The sequence below is a fragment of the Penaeus vannamei genome, chromosome 12, assembly GCF_042767895.1.
Source record: "Penaeus vannamei isolate JL-2024 chromosome 12, ASM4276789v1, whole genome shotgun sequence".
Taxonomy (NCBI): domain Eukaryota; kingdom Metazoa; phylum Arthropoda; class Malacostraca; order Decapoda; family Penaeidae; genus Penaeus; species Penaeus vannamei.
In genome coordinates, this window is record NC_091560.1 from 14751171 (window position 1) to 14774911 (window position 23741).

Here is a 23741-nt window from a genome sequence, read left to right on the forward strand (position 1 = left end):
ATGATGGATCTGATTTGAATTTCAAAAGGCTTCTCTTAGGCCCAACTTCTACTGCCACGTGATGATCTATTCTATATCTAATTGGTTCTATTGAGTGTCTATGTTCACGTCACGTTCACGCACGAATCTAATTGGCTCATTTGATTTCCCTGGCATACGCTATCCGCTACAAATCCGTCCGATTTCCCGTCGCTCTTAACGACTTTTGTCATTTTGTCGCGGCGCTGGAGGCGGAAGGTTACTGTGTCTCCAGGAAATCGTGGATTTTATACCCTCTATAACACCGTTATTATCAATTTGCGCAGAAAATCGTATAGAAGAAAACTATCATAGAGTGATGTGTTCTACCACATGGTAGGCTCAGATTCTTTAAAATAGGTGTGCGGTTGCATTTCCAATAATACACACACACACACACACACACACACACACACACACACACACACACACACACACACACACACACACACACACACACACACACACACACACACACACACACACACACACATTTATACTAGATTTGAAACTTTGCAAAGTGCGCGGAATTGTTCTTTAGAGGCAGTAACTGCGCAGAGATAGAGACTGACAGACAGACAGACAGAGACAGAGAGAACGATGGATCTGGGGTGTTCGTCTCTGTGTTTATTTATAAAAGTAGAAAAACGTAGTATATAAAACTGCTCTTTATCGAGATTTATATTATTTAGGCTCAAGTTTCTACCTTTTTATACCATTCAGATATAAACGCAATGTAAACGATCAGAAATTTTAAAAGTGTGCAAAACCCTTCCTTTCCTCCTTGGATTCTGGAATAAGGTCCTTGTCATGTAGTAAGGAATGCCATGCTGTTTTTGACTATAGTCCAGAAAGTAATCAACGGAACTTGACGTTATAGACTTTAAAAGCACTTTTTTCTGTGCTGACAGTCACCTTTAATGCTGTTCCTTTGTAACGTTAGTAATATATATACATTTCTGGTTATTTATGTAGAAATATCTCTTATCCACCACGATGATAGAGGCCACTTAGTCTGTTTCCGGTTTGGGTTCTGGTTTCCGTGTCATTAAAAAAAAATCTCTTTCTAGATATCAAAGCTAACCTTCCTAATTGGCTATTATTATTTGTTTCTTTGATTGTTGAAACATTTTGCATTTTCATGCCGTCATTTTATGTGACACTCACTCTTTGCCCAGTTTCATCCATCCCATTAGCGATTTTCTTTAATCTCTTTTTTGGTCACAAGCAAAAGAAAGGCTGAATTGAATTTGATTCATCGTTTTCTAGTCCGTCTCTGCTGGTTACGTATATAGAGGTACTGCTTCTAATGTATTGCTACTACTATTATGACAACCAGTATTACCACTACGACTATTGATCCTACTACTATTATGATTACTATTGCTAATACTAATACTGCTACTACTATTACTACTAATAATAATTCGACTGCTGTTGCTGCTACTTTTGTCATTACTACTACTACTACTACTACTACTACTACTACTACTACTACTTCTACTACTACTACTACTACTACTACTATTAGTACTACTACTACTACTACTATTGGGGGAGCGGCGCAGGAAGCAAACCGAATGGGCGAGGCTGAAGGGCTGGTAAAGCGAAGTCCAAAAGCAGTTGAAAAGCATTTTGCACGATGCCCTTCATATGTGCAGAAGTCGGGGCTTGAGCAGGAGACAAGCGTAGACAAAGCATGTCTCTAGACACCTGGGCCCGTATCCACAAAAGTTCTCAGTCAATTCTGAGAAATATTCAGGAGTGTCTGAGGAAAAATAGGTTGGTCGTTCATTTACATCGTTGATCTATGCTTATTTAGTAATTACTTACTCATTAATACATAAAAATGTTTGCAAACATGTGTTTTCTTTGGCGAAATACAATATTGTGTTTGCACAGCACAAACAAATGAGTCATTACACAAGAAAAACAGAAAACAATGATAAAAATGTGAAGATGGCCTTTGCTGAAGCGCCATGGCTGTGATATCGCTGTATGCTTGAATTTGTAAAAACTAGGGAATGCTTGTTTTTTTGTTAGAGAACAACGTATAATGATTATGAAAATACGCACTCTAACAGTATACAAAAAAATTATTAGGGATGCAGTGCAATTCTGCCGAAGAGTAGAAGGCCATAGCAGCGGTCCTATTATAATTTTCACTAAACTAAAGAGCCATAAATCGAAGTCAGATCATGAATGATTATATAGTATTTATCAACGATATTTATATATATTTTTTAAAGATATACAGAATATGTGAGATTTTGTATAAGTTAGGGATGATTCTTTTATGGATAAAGAGAAAATATGTATAGCAGATTCCTTGTAAAAAAAAAGATTGATTTGGTTACACTAGCTATTCATGAAATGTTAATGAAAACCCTGTTACCTGTATGTATATATGTGTGTGTGTGTGTGTGTGTGTATATATATATATATATATATATATATATATATATATATATATATATATATATATATATATATATGTATGTAAACCTAATTTACTTATGATCAGATTAGCTCTACAATTTTGGCTCTCAGTATAATAAAGAAATATTAAAATAATTAGAGATTTCATTTCAAAAGTAACTCATGATATATACATATATACACTTATACATATATACACATGTATACATATACATGTGTACACGTACATCCATATACATGTGTACACGTATATCCATATACGTGTGTACACGCGTATCCATATACCTGTGTACACGCTGTGTGCACGCGTAAGTACTAAATAAGCATAGATCAACGATGTAAATAAACGACCGACCATTTTTTCCTCAGACACTCCTGAATATTTCTCAGAATTGACTGAGAACTTTTGTGGATACGGGCCCAGGTGTCTAGAGACATGCTTTGTCTTCGCTTGTCTCCTGCTCAAGCCCCGACTTCTGCACATATGAAAGGCATCGTGCAAAATGCTCTTCATCTGCTTTTGAACGTCTCTTTACCAGCTCTTCAGCCTCCCCGCTCGGACAATTCTGAATTTTTGCCTCAGAATTGTCTGAGAACTTTTGTGGATACGGGTCCTGACTTGTATTGAAAATATTGGTGTGACTTTAAGCTTGGCATTTTCTGTATATTTTAGAGCATTATCGTTGCTATTTCTATTATTGTTGTTATTAACACCGTTATGATTATCATTAGAGAAAATTTTATCAACATCAATATTATTCCAGAGTTAAAATTGAGATGTAGAATATTTTACTGAATAGTAAATATGCTTCTGAATAAGAAAGAAATGATTTGTTTCTTTTTTATAACCTGTCAATTCTATACATAGGGACGAGACGTGTTTCAGTAACAATATATTACAGCACTATTTATCATCATCATCAACTAGGAGCTAACGCCGACGGAGGCGCATAGCCGCATCCACCTTTTGTTTATACCTGCGAGGATCCCTCATGGCAAGCCGCCTGGCAGGGACCCGGCCCATCTCGAGCTCTTCACGACAGGTTTGATCGATCTGCCCAAGCCACGACTTTCTAGGTCGTCCCACAGGCCTCCTCCACCCAGGGCTGTCTCGAACAGTGACAACCTGACGGGCAGGATCATCCTGAGGAAAGTGAGCCAGGTGGCCGTATAGCCTGAGTTGGCGATCACAGATTGTGCAGATAACAGGTCCTGTGCCAGTCTCACGGTGCAACCGTTGGTTGGACACATGGTCCCACCAACCGTACCCCATGATCCGGCACAAGGACCTATTACAAAAGGCTTCAAGACGAGACTCCAAGGCACAGGATATTATCCAGGTTCCACTATCATATAGCAAAACTGGCCTTCAAAACCCGTAGCTTGGTCCTTCTGCACAGGTACCGACATCTCCAAATACTCTTGTTGAGAGAGTTCATGACCCCTGCTGCCAGGCCAATCCGTCTGCTGACTTCATGGTCTGACAGCCCAGAGTTATGAACTACACTACCAAGGTATGTAAAGCTCTCTGTGACTTCAATGTCCTCGCCGGAAGCACGTACCGACTGAGCAAGTTCTAGCAAGTCCCCAAAGTCCTGGACCTTGGTGTTGGTCCAGGAGACCTCTAGACCCAAAGGTTTCGCTTCAATGCTAAATGCATCAAGAGCCACCACTGAGGTTTCTAAAGGCTCAGATAGAATAGCAACATCAGCAAAGTCAAGGTCTGTAACCTTTGATGCCTCAGTAGGTGCTCTCTGATACGTCTCAGAAGGATGTGGGCGAGAACCTTGCCTGGTACACTGAGCTGTGTGATACCTCGGTGACTGCTGCAGTCCCATTGGTCCCCCTTCCCCTTCCAGAGAGGGATGACCACACACTTCAACAGGTAAGGAGGAATGGTACTGGACCGCCAAATGGCAGCCAGGACAGCATGTAACCCCCGCACCATAGGTTCACCACCAGCCTTTAATAGTTCAGACACCTGCTACTTTAACACTCTTCAGCCCCCCTAACTTCAGTTAGGGAGGGAGGATCCTCACTGATGGGTGGGTCCGGCAACGGAATCTCGGTACTCCCCGCATCCAAGTTAACTGTTGGTGGGTCAACCTGGTACAACTGCTCAAAATACTCAGTCCAACACTCCCGCACCGCAACAGGATCTGAGACGATCTGGCCACCTACTGAGCTCACCTGTGAAGTGAGCTTGGAGTTAAGCTTTCTCAGGGCTTGGTATGCAGGACGAAGGTCATTTAAAAAGAAATGGTCTACCTCCTCTGAAAGACTCCTAATAAACCGGCCCTTATCTTTTCTTAACAGAGACCGTTCTGCGCACCTGAGAACGGTGCAAATCCTGATCCCCTGTCAGATGAGCCGCACGACAAGCATCTGTGGCTTCCAGTGTCTCCTGCAAGATGAAATTATGTATTGCTCTTGGGTGTACATTAATCGTCTCTTGAGCTGCATAAAGCGTTTCGTGCTTGAAATAATCCCACAGAAGAACAGGGTCTGTCAGACTGTCGAGCATTGTGAAACGACCAGAGATTGCCTTAGCAAACCCACAGGCACACCCCCTCCCTCAGCCTGTCCAAATGAAACAACCTAGGGTGATCATTGGACCGCTGGGGAGTTTTGAAGTGGACCCGGAGGGTAGCCACAACCAATCTATGTTCAGTACCACAGAAAGCACTCCTATACAGTCAGCAGTTCTAGAGGATCCTCCAACGAGTGCTAATGAGCATGTGGTCTCCTTCAAGGTCTATATAAGTACTTATATAGACCTTGGTCTCCTTGGCTGCGTTACTCGAATCGCTGTACCATGCCCAACGATGCGGGCCTGGGCACTGGAGCCAGAAATCCTCAATTTCTGGGACCTAGTAAAGTCCCGGAAAAGGAGGCTATTCTCACTACCGGCATCAGCTTCTGAACCATTTGGGACCGACAGACATCTCATAGCCAGCTCGATCACAGCCAGATTCCGCAATGAAGTTACCTAGAACAGTACGTATATCTCGCCGGGGACAACTGTCTGCCACAGATGAAAGTTTGGCGTAGAAAATTTCTTTCACGTCAGGTTTATAAATATCGGTAGGAGCGTACACAGCAATAAGAGACGTGAAGAGAGAGAGAGAGGGAGGGAGGGTGGAGAAACAGAGAGTGGGAGGGAAAGAGAAAGAAATAGAGAGAGAGAAAGGAAGGAAAGAAAAAAGTGAAAAAAAATCTGCTCTCTCCTCATGTTTGTAAACAGTGCCTTGAGAGAACATTACAAACTCAAACCTTTGTTTTGTGTTACTTCAGCTGGCGGAGCAAAGTTTCTAGTTTTTATAAAGGTCTGCTGGATGCTGTTACGGTAGCTATAAAGATCACTATAATGACTGTTGATAATTATAACAAAGTAAAAGCGATGTCATCAATTTCATTTAAAAAAATGCCGATCACAGTAGTAATATCTAATGATAAAACAATGAATATGATAATGATAGTAATTTTACTGAATTTAATAACAATGATAATGATTATATCAATAAGAATAATGATGATAATAATGATAATAAATGATAATGATAATAATATGGTAATGAAAAGAGCGAGAACAAAAAAAAAAAAAAATACAATTATAATAGTAATAATAATGATGATGGTGTTGCTGATAATGATGATGATGATGATAAAATGATAATGAGGATAAAATATTAATAAAAATGATAATGATAACAGCAGCAACAACAGTAAATATAACAAAAACAATAACAGCAACAAGGAGAGTAGTAACAATAAGAATGATAATAATATAAAACAATTATAGGAACAACAACAATTACTATTATAATAATAATTATGATAACGATAATAATGACGATAATGACAGTGATAAAAATAATGATGATGAATAATGATAATAAATATAAAAATGATTATGATAATGATAATAACGATGATAATGATGACAATAATAATAGTAATAACAATAGTGGTAATGATATTGATAATGACTATGACCGTAGCAAAGACGAAAATATAATGGTAATGATAACTATGATTACAGTAATGATAATGATAATTATTATTACAGTAATGATAATGATAATAATGATAATGGAAATAGTAAGGATAATAATAGTAATTATGATAACAAAAGTAATGATAGTGACAATAATCATGAGAGTAATTATGATAATAACTACAGAAGTAATGACAATGACAATAATGATCATGGTTGATAATGATAACAATAATAGTGACAATAATAGTAATAGTAGTAGTATCATTAAAAGTAGTAGTAGCAGCAGTAGTAGTAATGACAATGATGATAATAATGATAATGATACTGATGATGTTAATAATAAAGATGGTAATAATAATGGTAATGATAATAATATATTAATAATAGTTGTAATGATAATGAAAATTATAGTAGAAAAGAATAATGATAATAATAATAGTTATAATGCTAATAACAGTAATTATAGTAACAATAATAATTGTAATGATAATGATAATAATGATGATGATGGTGATGATAATGATGATAATTATAATAATAATAATAATAATAATAATAATAATAATAATAATAATAATATTAATAATGATAATAATGATAACAGCATCAACAATAATACCAGTAATTATAGTAATAATAATAATTGTAATGATAATGGTAATAATGATAATGATAATAATAATAATAATAGTAATAATAATAATAATAATAATAATAATAATGATCATCATCATCATGATAATAATAATGATAATAACAATAATAATAATTATAACAACAACAAAACAACAACAACAACAATAATAGGAGCCATGTTAACAGTAGATACAAGGATAATAATAGCAATATCAATAATGCTACTGCTAATAGAAACAACTGAAAATCTGATCGATATAATAATGAGTAGAATCAAATTGTTTGCAAAGACAATTATAACTAGAGTGTTGTATTCACTATGAAATTGTGATATATTTAGCGTGATACCGATACTGATGAGAAAAACAATGTAAGAAATTCGATAATGATAATATTTACTCAATTGGTGTTCATTTGATGGCAATGGTTGTGTCATAGTAACTAACTTTATACTGCGGCAGTTATACTAAAAACAAACGTCAGCACATGTGCATTTTCTTTTTCATTCATTCTATTTTTACATCATCCAGGTTCCTTGAACTTGAATAATTTGTGACTGGCAACAACGTAATGGGACTTCACTTGGCGCATTTTCATTGGTCCACATAAGCCGGAGGCCGTTACCTTTACCTTCTCCATAGTGGAAGCTCTCCTTTCAAAATCTATAAATGCATCTTATTTTTTAATGGAAATAAGTATGTACCATTCATTCGTTTGAGGCCCTTTTCAAACCCAAAGGTGTTTCGAAATTTTTAGAAATAAGCAAGGGAAATCGCGGGAAATCTCCATCGCAGTACGAAAGTTTGGGTCGAAGAGCGGCGTCCGGCAAGAGGAGGCGGTCAAGTGGCATTCTCCTGCTAGCGGCAAAGGAGACTACGCGTCGTCCGAGGGGGAGAGCGAGAGGGTGTGAGGGCCTAGTGCTGCTTCTTCAGGGAAAAGCAGGTAGAACAAGGATGAGGACTGCCATTTGGGTGATTTTGTGCTTCGGGCTGTGTGCTGGGCAAACGAAGGAGCCGTCCATCACTATTGATCCCGATGGAGGTAAGTTATTACATTGAGGTTTTTGCTTTATTTGTAGGAGAGATCTATCAAATTTGTAGCTTATTAAACAAAGTATAACTACAATTTTTGTATCATCATAGCAAACAACTGATGAAGCTACTGCGATTCTGAAGCAAGAAATGGTTTCAGAAAATTAACACTAGAAATTATACATTCATGAGACCTGCTCCTACAACAGGCTATTCTGCACTGTTTATGAACAGATGTGTCACCTACATATTTTTCCAAAGTTGACTATAGTGTACTAAAGATCCAAGGAAGGTAGGTTTTAAGTGTAGTTTCACATGTCATTTGATTGTATCATGGCAACTTTGCATGCAGTGGAGGTGAGGCAGCAACAAGACAGCCAGAGGGAACATACCCCTGATTGCTCAGGAAGTTAGGTTGTACAAAGTAAGAGTGAAAGTTTCATGGGATAAGTCTCGGAGACACCACAGGGGCTTTCAAAATTAATTTTTCTCTGATGTTAATAATGGTGTAAAGTAATAGTCGAAGTACGCTGCTCTTTACATTTCAACAGGAGTCGGCTAACCTTCACTTATGGAAAAGGACTTGGACTGGTTCCTGGTGTTATGTCACAAGGGAAGGTTGCAAGAATTGTCAGAATAGGAGAGGAGATTGTTGACCTTTGCTAGAGCTCCAAATGGAACAAAGATGCTGATTGGTATTAGACGTATATTTTATGAACATGTATCTTCCTAACCTACTGTTATTGGTGGTTTCAGTGCATCCAGGCTGATAGATTTATAAACACCAAAGTATATTTATATCTCCATTGCAAGTTTTAAAACTTCGATCTTACCTGTTTTATTCGTATCTTATGAGATTTACCCAACAACAATCGGTATAATTACACTAAAGTCTGGCAAGGATAGATTTGCATTATTTGCGTACCCCTTGGCACTTGGGTGATTTTATGACTTGTGGTAGGCCATGTGAACTTCCCCTGTTGATAGGAACTTCGACTTGTAATGTTATGGTAGCACATTGCCCATCAACATTGAGTTGAGGTTATTGTAAGTTCAGTCATGTTAAATGCTTACAAAACTTCTGCATGTTTTCCACTGACCTCTAGTCAATGGGCATGACTGCTTAAGTGCATTAGTATTCCATTTTGGGCATCTTTACAGAGTGCTCTTGTGTAGGGAGTGCCCGGAGAGCCATGGATCAGCTCATATATTTCTATTATACCATTCCTGATTTTACTGTTTTGTAGTGTCTGAAGTCAATGTAAGGAAATTCTAAGTAAGACAGCTGTGCCTATTTGGTATGTTTTCTTTCTTCTACCCCCTTCAATCTTGGGGGACCCGTGGAAAAATGGAGGTTGAAAGGGGGGGGGGGGGACACACACATGGGAGAAGTAGTGGAATCAAAAGTGAAATTTTTTGGTGAAAAAATGCAAAATCTAGACAAGAGGCCAGTGCCGCTGCAAGATGCGCTGTGCCGGCTAACCTAACCTAACTTGGTCACCCTTCCGTAGGGTATTTCCCTACCAGGGGCAAGCCCCTGGACCCACATGTGGTATTTCCTTACCCCTTTCCTGAGGGTATTTCACCACACATACAAAGCGTACCTCTCTCTCTCTCTCTCTCTCTCTCTCTCTCTCTCTCTCTCTCTCTCTCTCTCTCTCTCTCTCTCTCTCTCTCTCTCTCTCTCTCTCTCTCTCTCTCTCTCTCTCTCTCTCTCTCTCTCTCTCTCTCTCTCTCTCTCTCTCTCTCTCTCTCTCTCTCTCTCTCTCTCTCTCTCTCTCTCTCTCTCTCTCTCTCTCTCTCTCTCTCTCTCTCTCTCTCTCTCTCTCTCTCTCTCTCTCTCCAGATAGTCAACCTTTGAAATTCAATTAAAGCACAACCTGTGAGATCCCCACAGTTTTATTAACTTTGCTGACTTGTACGAACACTAGTCAATAATTCTGTTATACTTTCCTCGGTATATGTAGTGTGACTGCCTTAATTAGTAATGCCCAAAGTAATAGCACCTCGCACAATGCTTCACTAGGGTCATTTCTGGTATTAGATTGTTTGCCTTCCTTGGATCTTCTCAAGAGACTGGATATCCCGCTTCAAGTGCAAAGACCATTGTTAATATGCCAATAATGATTATTGTTGCTATTATCATTAGGGTAATTATAATTAATGATGTTAGACAGTTATTGCGATTACTACTAGTCTTATGCTAGTCAGTTTGATTATATGCATTTTGTCTCATTTGCAATGTCTTACATGTTTTATATACAAAAGTCTTTGTCATGTATTGCAATATGTATAATCCGAGTTCTTTCACAACAGAAATCCCAGTGGTTGAAGGATTTGGCGGGAACATCGATATTGTGGAAGAAGACGATGTCCTTGTTTTAACAAGGGACAATTTCTTGCATGTTGTAAATCCAAAAGATGTTATACTTGTTGAGTTTTATGCACCATGGTAAGATATTTTGCAACTATATATATATTTTTGTATGTATTTATTGTGTTTTACACCTGTAGTATTTTGTAGGAGTTGGAATGCTTAATATTGATATTGTATTTTTTAGAGTTTGTTTGTCTTGAGTTTTCAACACTGTTCTTTAGCTATTATTTTATAGTGATGAGTAAATACGAATTGGAAACAGGTGTGGCCACTGCAAGTCTCTAGCCCCAGATTATGCAGCTGCAGCACGTGAGTTAAAAGAGGATGGTATACATCTTGCCAAGGTGGATGCTACAAAGGAGACAGAACTTGCAAAGGAACACCTTGTGTCTGGTTATCCAACAATAAAACTGTTCAAGAAAGGTCAACCTGTTGAAGACTATTCTGGAGCAAGGACATCTCAAGGTATTGTTTTTCATTCAGAAGTAGTGTTAACTTGATTGAAGTGGTTGCTCTGCTTATCATACCAAATATGAATACTCGTATATTCCTTACCAACTGAACATCTAATGCATTTTTATATATATTTTCCTAATACATAAGGAACACATGTAATTAGATGTTAGTTTGGTGAATTTGTGTGTTAAGTCCAATCTGTTTGTCTCCACAGCTATTGTAGAGTACATGCGCATGCATGCTGACCCTAACTATCAGCCTCCACCCTCTGCTGTAATGGTCCTAACTAGTGCTAACTTCTCAAAGACCATTAAATCCAAAGAACTCATCCTTGTTGAATTTTATGCCCAATGGTGCCGCCACTGCAAAGCGGTAAGATTGCTAGTTTTATAGGGTTTGTTAATTTTTATTCATTATATATATTAGGTAAATACAGAGCAGTACAGCTTTGATGAAGTTGTATGCTATTAGTATGTACTGTTTATTATGTTTCTGTACATTTTGTTAAAATGGAGCAGAAGTTAGTGTTTGAGTTGTATTGGGTTTTCAAGAAATTTGTGCATTATGTATTCATTCCAGCTTGAACCAGAGTATGAAGGAGCTGCCAAAGAGCTGTTGAAAGTTGGTATCCCACTAGCAAAGGTAGATGGCCCAGAGGAGAAGGAACTTGCTGATGAATATGGAGTTTCTGGCTATCCAACGCTTATGGTTTGTCACTTATTTCTTACTTTGTAAATTTGACATTAGAGCTAACCATTGACCAGTCAGTAATTATAAGATTCTGTAATGGTATTTACATTTTGTTGATAGGTGTTTCAATGTCTAATATATATTTGTGTATCTACTGTCAGAAATATAACTATAAACAAATTATACATTTTGTTTTTACTGCATATCTTTTGAAGGAAATTTTCCCAAAGACATTGATATACAAAATATTTTTCCAGGTATTTCGAAATGGGAGACGATTTGACTTCAAAGGTCGGAGAGACTTAGAGGGAATTATAGAGTACATGAAGGAACAAGCCAAGCTTCCATCAATGGAGATAAAATCGGTACTAGAAATGCAAAATAACATGGCTCGAACAGATGCTACCATTATTGGTTACTTCACTGAGATGGGTGACATGTTTGAAGAATATATTGGAGCAGCTAATGAGCTCAGAGGTATGGTGAGCAGCTTTTTTTCTACATGATATTTTAAAGATATTATGGAATGTCTTTTGAAGATTTTGAAGTGTCGCAAAGTCAACAAGTACCCATTTAATATTGTTAAGAATTGGTTTTACCTTTAATATGTTTCCATTGAAATACCTGCCAATGTAGAATCTACAGGTATGTTTTTTTTTTTTTTCTTTCTTTCTTTCTTTTTTTAATGAAGTTAATGCTCTTAAGGGGGTGTTTCCCAGGGTGATTGCCATAATAATTTGTAGCTACTTCAATTATTCCCATATTTCTGCTCTTGTTTTTGTTAATCGGGTATTGTTTGAAAGTACTTCTCAAGCCAAAGTAAATGGCCATTGTTAATTTTGCATATTGCTTACAGGTTGTGGGTCTAATCAAAATAAGTGTAAAATAATAAGCAAATCTAATAATCTGTGCAAATTATTTTGCATGTTGAAAATTGCGAGTACATTTTTTCTGCTGGTGAATAAAATTATACAAGTAATGAAGATTGATCCAGAAATAGCCTAGCTTATGCAGGTTTTATCTTGAAAAAGTAAAATTTTCAGGTCAAGCTAGATAAAGATCAACCATATAAAATATTAGGTATTGATATATATTAGATGGAAATATAGATTTTATTTATACGCTTTAGTCAATATAGACACTTTCACTGGGGATTGAGAGAAATGGGGGCTATAGCATTCAGCATGCTCACCACATTCCCGCTCTCCCTCTTCTTCCACTAGCCTCATGTAGTCTGCAGCTACTCACATTAAATGACTGACTGTAGGGTAAATTTAGTAATCAGTTTTGATATGCTGACATGTAAGGCTGTGCATCATGTTTCATCTTGGGGATATGTGGTGGATAGGGATTTGTGCTGCAAACTTTACATCCCTGTACTGTTTTTCACACCTTAGCTAAGAAGTCCCAAACAAGGGCTACAAAAAACATAGTGATCAGGAACTAGTGTCTGTAAAGGTTGTCCCCCTTAGAAAGTTGTTGTTGCTTCTGCAATAGTATTGTACATTCACAGTAAGAGTGTGATTTGTCCAAATAAGCAATTTGTGGTAATTTGTACATAGCCTAGAGAAAATTAATGCACGTATTGACTGCCTGCAATCCTTTTTACTAAAAGAAAAGAATTGAAATATCCACGAAACACCCCCTTTAGATATACCTTTTTAATAGTGATGTTCCTGCCTTAGGTGCTCTGAATTCTAAGTTTATTTCTTTTCATGTACAGGCAAACTTCCTTTCTACCACACATTGGAGCCATCAGTTGCTGAGCATTTCAAGCTAAAGGACAATTCCATTACAGTTATTATGCCCGAGATTTATCATTCCAAATATGAAGACCGTGTTTTCAGATATACCAAGGTATGATAGTGTGTATTAAGACTTTTTTTTCCCCCCAAAAGTTAATGTGTAAAAAGTAATTGTAGTATTACATTGCAACATATATATATACAATTGTTTCATGCAATTTAAATCAATAAATGAATAAAGATATATATAGGTAATGTAGGATTATTTATAGTGATAGAAATATAGTAGATTCTGAGGAATAAGTTTCATAAGGTAACAGTTAGTTTTAAGGTAATTATATGGCTCTTGCTAGTGATTTTGGTAATGATGATTATAGGTCAGAGTATGAGATTGATGATAAGAATAATGGAAAATAAGATAAAAAGAACATAGTTTAATAAATCTAATAATAGTGAATGGTATATTCCATAAGAATTATCATACTGTGTAATTGTGCACAAATGTTTATAAAGATTAAGTGCGCACGCGTGTATGATTTATGAGAGTGCCTTATGTAATTTGGCTACATAAAGGTACTATGCCATGATCGTACAGTAGAGATACTGATTATATTTGACATTACAGACCACAGCAACATATAAGGATATTGGGCTGTGGATAGCTAAGAAGAGTGTCCCATTAGTTGGTCAGCGTACAAAGAGTAACATGGACTTCAAATATGAAACTAGACCCTTGGTTGTGGTGTACTATGATGTTAATTTTTCACATCAGTATGTTAAAGGTATGCTTAATGAATTGTTTAGTCTGTGAATATATGCTATATAAATATAAAGTCGGTGAATATACTAAGTTATTGCAGTTCAAGTTATCTTTGCTGCTCTTCATGGTAATTCATGAGCTGATATTGTCATTGTACTTTTGAACTGTACTCTTTTCAGCATTGTGTACCTTTTCAGGGGCATACATTATCACAACTCTAAAAATCTGTATATTTTTCAGATACACAGTTTATTCGCAATAAAGTCTTGCCTGTAGCAGATGCAAATAGAGATATCCTCTTTGCTATTTCTGATGAAGAGGAATTTGAAGACGAGATCAAGAGTCTAGGGTTGGAAGATTCTGGTGAATCTGTAAATGTTGGACTGTTCTCAAGTAAATTAAAGTAAGAATTTGGTTTTGTGTGCATTAAATGCTCTTTTGAATATGCATTTACTTATTACATTTTTACTAGGATTGTATTGTTTATGGTTTTGTTAATTCTGAAGTAAAATGAACATATCAGGTTGTCACTTTCTTGCAAATACGCTGTAGTTTTGAAATATTACTTTTATAAGTCATTTGTAGACAAGGTATTGATTATTAGTATTAATTGCTGTGTGGAAAAGCTTAATCTCATTCTTATATTCATAAACCAAATTTTAACCAAGTAAAAATTAGAATAAGCCTTACTTTTCTTTTCTTTCAGGTATCCTCTAGAACCTGAGGATGATTTTAGCTCAGATGTATTAAGTGAATTTATTGATGAATTTAAGGCTGGTAAGTTTAAATCAGTGTAGTCCCCACCAATCCCTTGCTTGTTGTTCTCGTGGGGGAGCTTAGGAGCCTGGACTGGCACCCAATTAATTTTGCATGGTCTCCCCCTCCTGCCTTTTCGTTTCTGTCCCTTCTCCAACCCCTTCTAGTATCCACTCCCTAAGGTGTGAGAGCTGTGCTGAAAAGATGAAAGGCTGACTTTGTGCCAGTCCTGAACAGCTTGAGGGAGCCTGCCTCACAGACTATGTTCTATCAGTACAGTGTTATTACTTTCCATAGACATGACCTTCCCTGTAATGTTTACATTGGTGGAGAATCCCTCTTTGTCCGACCATATCAACCTCCTCCCCATCAATGTCAAAACTGTTGGCGTTAAAAACATCATGCCAGACACTGATGTCCTTCATCCCGATGCCCTGTGTGTGCCCAACCTGGTTGTAACTGATCAAAATGCTCTGCACAGTCACACACATGTGCTAACTGCAGCGGCCCCCATGTTGTATTTTATAAGGGCAGCCCCACCTACGAGTTTGAGTTTGACGTGGTAACTTTCAGATACAGACTTGGTCTCACTCTATGTGAAGCCAGACAAGAAGCATGTTGATGAGATTTTTCTCATGCTCCCTACTCCAGTAATGTTGCTCACTGCCCCTCCCCCTCCCTCCCAAGATGTTCCTACACCCACCCCTATACCTATCCCTCCTACATCTTACTTCCCCAGTCTAATTCTTTTGCTACTCTTGATCCAGACAATCCAATCTCTACTGCAGCCCTAACACCTTCCCATATCCCTCCCTGCACTACCCAGAGCAGACAGACTAAACTTTTCACCCCTTCTACAACACACTCACCTTCACCTACCTTTGTCTCTACTCCTCACACCAGTCTCCTTTTCCACCCTTCATAAGCGAACCTTTGTTTTACGAAACTCCCCAACCAACTCCCATTTCAGAAACTCTTGAAGATATTCAATACTATCTGCTCGAGTCCCAAAATGACACCGAAAACCTTCATTCACCCTCAAATTCCACAATTCCCGTTCCCACCACACTCAAAGTGACTGCTGATATGCATCCTCCTCTGACTTGTATTCCCCTACACCCCAATATCCTACTCCCTCCCATCCCTTCCACTCCCTCCTGGGTACACACGTGAATCCGTCTTGTCACAACTGTGCCCTTCCCCAGATTCTCCACCTCCTGATGCCTTTCCTGGTACTACACCCCCTTGCTCCTTCAAAATCTCCAACTTGCACTGTAACCATTATCATTCATAGATGAACTAAGTAATAGCTCTCCAACATTCAAATATTCGCAGTTCCCATTCTCACAGACCTGACTTTTGTCATCTTTTCTTCTTCACACTCTTATCTGATGTCACATTCTGATCCGCCCCTATGTCACCTATGTAATATCCCTCTTTCAGTTCCACACAATCTGTTGTCCTGTCCACGCTTTGCTCCAACCCGTACATTTGCTTTTCCCCACCTATCTTCCCTTCACCAATCTCCCAACCTATCAGACATCTTTACAGAATCCCACACTTTCTGCTTTGGCAACCTGTTCTCCTTTCTCTGACGCATACATATGCTTCACTTGATCCAATCCCTAACCCCACCATAACCACTCATCAACTCCTTTACCCATCTTTAACTTTTTCAATATTACTCTAGATAGTTGATGCATAGCAACTATCTACTAACACAATCACCCTTCACCACCCTTTACTGCACCTTCCTTTAGTGCTACAAGACCTTAGATGTCTAGCACATTGTTTATTTTGCTTTTAACCATAAACCATCACAGTGCAGTCATGATTGTAAGATTAAAAAACAGCAACAAATTACTAAATAATATTTGCTATACATATTAAACATAGAAATGCAGATAATTCAATATTTACAGTTGGACTGCTTTTTTTCTCTAGGAAAACGAAAGCCATTCCTGAAGTCTCAGCCCGTACCCAAGAAGCAGGAGGGCCCAGTGCGCATCTTTGTGGCCAAGAACTTTGAAGAGGAAGTTATGCAGTCAAAGAAGGACGTCCTCATAGAATTCTATGCTCCATGGTGTGGTCATTGCAAGAATTTAGAACCAGTTTATAAAAAATTAGCCAAGCAACTGTCAAAGAGTAATGAAGATGTTGTCGTGGGCAAGATGGATGCTACTGCCAATGATGTTTCTCCCCTGTTCAAAGTGTCTGGATTCCCTACGATCTATTTCCTCAGGGCAAATGAAAAGGATAACCCAGTGCCATTTACAGGAGAGCGTTCTCTGAAAAAATTGAAGGTAAGAAGGAATTTATTTTAATTCAGATGGCTTAGTGTACTTTCTATTAAATTAATTTTATCAATGCTCTTCAAATTAATTTATTAATATATTTTTCCCTTACCTTTCAGGAATTTGTAGAGCAGGAGTCCTCCATTTTTAATTATGAAGATAAACAAGAGGGTAATATAAAAGAGGAACTCTAGTATCTTAAGAAAACTGAAAGCTGAATGAGTATGGAGGACTATTTTATTGGAACTAGTACACAAAATCCAAAAGTAGAAAGGAATTCTAAACAGAATTATAACAATTATTAGAGTTTTGATTTCTATGCACTGTTCATTTCTTATTTTATAAGAACAAAAAAATGGAGAACTTTAATTTTGGTAGTGCCTTAGTTGCAAGTAGCACAAGGATTTTAGTGTTATTTCTGTCCAGGGGTACTTATTTTCTTCTGTGATAACCAGAGATCTAATCTGCAAAACCAAAGTTTGCATTTATTTGTTGATAGTAGCAGTGCATAACCTACTGTCCTGTAGGGTGTTATTGCTACTTGGGAATTATTATGAAGAATTGGTATATTGTAGTGTATTTATTGGTGTCATTTTTGTGCTATATAGTACTATCCATTCTCTGGATATATAGGATGAACTAGAAGGCACCATTATTTGTTTACAATAGCACAAATATGATTGATTTCTTTTGTGTGAACTGATAGCACAGTTTTGCTATTTGTGAAAGTCAGAGGAGACATTTTGTTATCTAAATATTTAGGTGAATTTTGTATATTATTTTAAATGTTTCATTGTAAAATGTATTGCTGTAATTTTCAGATGGTATTCAAGTCATACAATAACTATGTAATTGTTTTACAACCATGACTATATTTGTATTGACTCAATATAATTTGAGGCAACATTTTTAATTTTCTAAAATAAAGAAAGGAAATTAAAATGTGTATTTGTGCCTAGACACAATATTTAAGAAATGTGTTTAGAGCAGAAGTATATAGAACATGCACAAAACTATTTCAATGCTAGTAGAGAATTGGGTTATTTTTTAAAACCATGTGAAGGCTTGGGGAAAATGGTATGGATCATTTGATACCGTACTGATTGTCATGAAATACCAAATTAGCATGACAAAAAAAAAAAAAAAAAAAAAAAATGTACTCTTGGTTGACTGTTGTCAAAATACTTGTGCTCAAGTATTTCGACATCATTTAACCATTAAAGTTAAATAATCTGTGGAAGCAAAAGTCTCTTGATGTCTGAGGTTATAAAGTAAACTACATTATTATAATAAAATAAATTATTCCAATGGCTTACTAAATTAATAGTACTTGCAAAAAATATTATTAAAGATATGATAAAACCAGTGAATGAGCAAGACAATATAAAAAAAATGAATGAAGTATCTAACTAAATTGTGTTTAACCCAAATAATTATTGAGAATCAAATGCTTTACTAATGCTAACAGCCTAAAACACGGATCAAGATACAAGAATGCAATTTCAATCTAATGAATACAGGCAGTTTGGGGTTGCTTCCAGTAAAGCATGCTTAGATCCAACACATTGTATACAATAAAAATCACATTGAATTTATATTCTATAATGCTTAAAGAGGCCAGATAAAGTATGTGAATTCGACCCCATATACAATCCTATTTCATAAAAGTACCAATCGAGTTCAACATCATATGAGAATCGACTGAATATTTCCAGTAATGAGAGAACATGAATTGAAGAAAGCTTAATTTTAAGCTATGCATTAGTAATAACCACTCACATCAGATGTCTTCCCTCCATGCCTGTGTAAAATTAAAGTGATTATTGCAGTGCTTCTCTTACTTTGTATGGGATTTACATGTGAACTATTTTTATGAAACCCCTAAATCTCGCTCATTGTTGTCATAGAGGGCCTAGGAGATAGAGACTGAGGCCCACTGTAGGGGATCACCCCTACCTTGGACGTCAGCCTTCACCTCAACTAACTTTGTTATATTCTCCCTTTTCCTTCTCTTCTTCATCCTCTTCTGCCCACATCCTGAAGTGTGAGAGCTCTGCTGAAAGGATAAAAGGCTAGCTTTGTGTCAGTCCCATATACCCTTTGTACTCTGTTCACTCTTTATCCTTTTCACTACTATACTAACCTATGGTGCTTTACAACCTTTGACATCTAACATATTTTGTTGTAATTGTGAACTCATTTTTAACCTTTTTGCGTGAATACAGTAACAGTGGTGTATGACAAAAATGTTCTCTTTTTTGTACTTTATTATTATACTACAATGATATTTTTATTACACTATTCAGATTTTTTTCTTAAAAAATAGTAATTACAAGGTGCAATGGCAACTCTAACATGTGGAAACTTCTGTACTATTAAATCAAATTAATAAGAAAAAGATTATCTTCTAAAATGAATGTGTAGGATTTTAATCCTTAGGCTTTTGCCCATTCATTGCTGCGAAGTTCTACTCTTCTTATCTTACCACTGATTGTCTTCGGGAGTGTCTTCACAAATTCTATCTGCAATTTGAAATGCAAATTATGTTAAGAGAACTTCAGTGCATGCAAAAGTTATCATATCAAATGTACAATAGACATATTCTTTGCTGTTTGGATACTATCTATATTTAGGATTCAAAGAATTTCCTGAAAAAATTCACTGTGATGCTGAAAGTACAAAAATTAAAAAGAATGTCTGATGCTCCCTACTTAACCTGCTGGTATATGTATACAAGCATCATCCCCTTTTGTTTTGTTTCATAAATCTTTTTTAAATATAGATGGCTCCAAAACTGCGTAGTCACAAATCCTTGATATCTCGGGAATAAAAGTTGTTATTGTTATTGATATCATTATCAATAATGATAATATTAATAATAATAATAATAATGAATGTTCACAAATCATCAAAAATTCAAGAAATGGGATAAACTGCTTGAGATCTAGTTGGGTTAGTAACTGAAACCTTGTGACAGGCACTTTTGAAGCTATCTGACATTAAACAAACGATAAAGTCAAATCACATGGAGAATGCATGTACCCAGTGTCAATGGCTTGAATGTATTGATAAAATGCAATAATTTCCACTAAAGCTACTAAAATAAGGTATGAGTAAATTTGACCTAAAAATGAACCAATTCCTTAATTTGAAATCCATTAATTGATCATTTAACTTTATAGTCCCATACATTTTAATTTCCACTTTTAGCCAATGTATGATTACCAAAATGAAAAAATGCTTCAAGCAATTTTGAATTCGTGTTATTCTAATGATCATTTTCCTTGGCTGGTCTAAATTTCCTCAGCATGTTTGAGTAAGTTCTGTGTTTCAGCCTGTAACTGCTAAAATAATTACTTTTCTAGGGTACTTGTAAGGCGCTGTATTCTGCTTCACATAGTTCTGCAGTTCAATAATCAGGTCTTCATGTTTGTGGTTCTTGTAGTTGTCAGCCAGAACAACAAATGCCTTCACAACTTCCCCACGGAGACTGTCAGGTGAGGAGACCACTGCTGACTCTACCACAGCCGGGTGCTCAATTAAGACAGACTCCACTTCAAAAGGTCCAATTCTGTACCTATGAATGTTATACAGTGTGAATTTCAAATATCTGATGCCAATTCAAATGCACACAACCTTTTTCAATTTAAATTTCTATGAAGTTTTGAAAGTCTGGAATGACATACCCAGAAGAGATTATGACGTCATCAGCACGGCTAACAAACCAGAAGTAGTTGTCTTCATCATAGTAAGCCCTGTCACCAGTTATATAATAGTCACCTAAAAACACTTTTGATGTCTGTTGCTTGTTGGATACATATCCTGCAATGAAACACGTGTAGGGGGAGAGTAACTGCTTTGAAAGATCATAAATAATTAGAATTTCTTATATCTTCAGACTGATAAGAGAGGTAATCAAAAACTTTATACTTACCATTGAAAAGTCCAACTGGTTTTCCCTCTTTCAAGGAGACAGCCAAGTACCCTTCCTTGTGAGGTTCCAATTCATTCATTTCATCATCAATTACCTGCACACAAAGTATAATTTTCAATAAAGGGGATATGTAATTAGGGAAAATAATCATTTTCTTGTAAGAAAATTGTTCCTGTTCTTTTCATAATGCAAGTAAAGATAAAACTATACTTTCAGTAATAATAATGTGTTGATTAGGCTACAATACAACTCTAAATCAATAGTTACTGCATAACACTGTACTAACAATTTTTGAAGTAAAACAGGTTTGAGGTTACAAAATATGTTCTACTTCTCTTGTTGAATCTATATTTTGGCAGGCCATCATAATTACATTTACCTTACTAGTAAATGTATACATAAATAACAGATGGTAGTATACTACCATTTTCAGTATTACTTTATTTTGTTCTTATTCCAATGATAGATATTTTTTGATGTTCACTAAATAATCATGAATGCATAAAATATATAAATCTGATACGCTGATATTTTATTTCATATACAATAACTTCTTTTTTGCATTTGCTTGCCTTTAAATTGTAGCCTGGTGCTGGTTTTCCCATGGAACCTGGACGGTAATCTATGCCTTTGTACATGGAGCACAGCAGTGTTGTTTCTGTCTGCCCATATCCTTCATAAATCCTTAAACCTAAAATATGAGAACACTCGCTATATCAGGCAAATGTATACTATGCATGCACATTCTCTTAAAAGCTTCTTAACTATCATTCTGGTTATAGAAATGAACTTTCATATATGTAAACACATACGTTTTAATTCCAAAATGAAATAAGTTAATCTATTTGAAAAAGTTGGCATATTTACCCTACAGCTAATATCTTTCTCCCTTAAGCTCAGGGTTGGGTATAACTTCCGGTACACATTTGAGGTTCAAAAATAAGACTAGATTGTTGTTATGTAACAATGTTACAGTGATGCATGATGTTCACAGGTAACTGCCTAATATATATGACTTTTTTTGTTTGTGTTAAACAGGTAGCAACATTTTAAGGCAGATATTTTCAATGCTCTCACTTCCAACAGCTTAGAAGGCAATAACCTGACTTATAAATAATTAAACTGACTACATTTTGGCAGTGCAACCATATTCAACCCATAGACAGAATGAAAACCAATATTTGGAGTTGACTTATATTTCTCTTATTCCTCACTCACTCACTCACTCTCACACACACACATGTACACACACCAACACATGCTCACGCACATGCACATGCACACGCATACCCTCACACTCTCACTCTCACTCACACACGCACACACACACACAGATAAACATAGGGAACTCTGATTGCTTTGTCTGAGAATATTATTTACAAGAAAATAAAGTTAATTTCATCCATTCCTTTTTTTAACCAATGTACTTTTTGTGAATTTTGTTGCACACAGACAGCTCTGCAATTGCTTCGTCACCAAGAACATATTTCCCAATTCCTTGAATTATCAAGATTATTTTTTTTTTTTCTAATGCTATTAATATCAAAGCTGTTAAAATTATTATTATTATTGATTATGTTATTACAATACTAATGAAACAAAAACCTTTCCAAAACTCAAGGAAAAGGCAATACCAGTAATTGACTTTTTCGTGACTAAGCACTTTTGGAACCATCTATGTGTATATGTAATAAATAAACTAAATTCACTTTGGACATGGTATTTACATCATGTAATTCCAGCCCAGTGGATTAAGCCTTCCTGTACCACAGCATAATGCTTGCTTATTTATTAATTGTGAAGCACATAATATATCTTGCTAGTATTGTAGAAAAATAGAAAAATATGTGAATATATACCTGTAATTTTTGTCCATGTTTCCATTATTTCTGGATTAAGGGGTTCACCTGCACTGACACAATGCCTCAGAGAATGAAATGGATACTGTGCAAGCCCACACTGTACCATTGCTCTATAGGCAGTTGGAGGAGCACATAAGACACTCACTGGATACTTGTTTAAAATATGTAAGACTTCTACTGCATCAAATTTTGCTTTCTGTAAGAAAAAGTAAGAATAAAAAAGAAGGATTAAAAGTCAGATGAACTTTACATGTTTCTTTGATAAAAAGTCAATATGGATGAGAAATACACAAAGAAAGCTGCTACTTCATTTCAAAGCCTATAATGCAGGTACCTGATGTAGAACTACTTAATCACTACTGACAACTTTTTATTTTATTTTTGGCATTAAAGAGTACTCTGACCACCTGATGAATGAATGCTGTTGCACCAGCAAGGAAGGGTGCATAAAGGCTTGACCACGCAGCCTTTGCCCAACCTGTGTCTGATATATTCCACATCAGATCATTTTCTTTCAATTCTAGCCAGTACCTGGAAGGTTTTGGAAATTTGCAACACAAATATATTTTGATTGCTTCTTGTTAAGTTTTGTTTATATTACATATCTATAAATCTAGGCCTACATAAAAAATATGTGACTAAACAAATACAAACACAAAATTACACATAAAATACAAGAATTGTTAAATATGTAATGCAACTAAATATACTTGATGCTTTAGAACACATAACATTCTGCTAAA

The 23741-nt window shown here is 36.2% G+C and overlaps 2 protein-coding genes across 2 annotated transcripts in view; one reads left to right on the top strand and one right to left on the bottom strand.

Annotated features, from left to right (window-relative positions):
* The first annotated feature begins 211 nt into the window (after window positions 1-211).
* On the top strand, window positions 212-18144 carry LOC113806841 (protein disulfide-isomerase A4). The gene is made up of 13 exons (XM_070127980.1): window positions 212-354; window positions 7850-8134; window positions 10441-10576; window positions 10764-10966; window positions 11172-11329; window positions 11537-11665; window positions 11905-12124; window positions 13371-13504; window positions 14018-14174; window positions 14393-14555; window positions 14859-14929; window positions 16853-17211; window positions 17322-18144. Exons 2-13 carry the CDS (start codon window positions 8047-8049, stop codon window positions 17394-17396), a joined length of 1893 nt encoding a protein of 630 aa, XP_069984081.1. The 5' UTR covers window positions 212-354; window positions 7850-8046; the 3' UTR covers window positions 17397-18144.
* Window positions 18145-18483: 339 nt separating this feature from the next.
* Window positions 18484-23741, bottom strand: part of LOC113806957 (acyl-coenzyme A synthetase ACSM3, mitochondrial) — a 9068-nt gene continuing 3810 nt past the window's right edge. Inside the window, exons 7-13 of the mRNA XM_027358090.2 lie at window positions 23406-23529; window positions 22996-23194; window positions 21709-21827; window positions 21137-21230; window positions 20889-21024; window positions 20560-20779; window positions 18484-19724 (exon numbers count right to left, since the gene is read on the bottom strand). Coding sequence (XP_027213891.1) covers window positions 19638-19724; window positions 20560-20779; window positions 20889-21024; window positions 21137-21230; window positions 21709-21827; window positions 22996-23194; window positions 23406-23529 — 979 coding nt within the window. The 3' untranslated portion in view covers window positions 18484-19637. The remainder of the gene's footprint in view (window positions 19725-20559; window positions 20780-20888; window positions 21025-21136; window positions 21231-21708; window positions 21828-22995; window positions 23195-23405; window positions 23530-23741) is intronic.

Bases quoted from the DNA above. Each gene is read 5' to 3' on its own strand.
- LOC113806841 (XM_070127980.1), top strand. From the start codon at position 8,047: ATGAGGACTGCCATTTGGGTGATTTTGTGCTTCGGGCTGTGTGCTGGG. The intron at 13,505-14,017 runs GTATGATAGTGT...TTGACATTACAG, and splicing joins GTGTTTTCAGATATACCAAG to ACCACAGCAACATATAAGGA. The intron at 17,212-17,321 runs GTAAGAAGGAAT...CTTACCTTTCAG, and splicing joins GTTCTCTGAAAAAATTGAAG to GAATTTGTAGAGCAGGAGTC.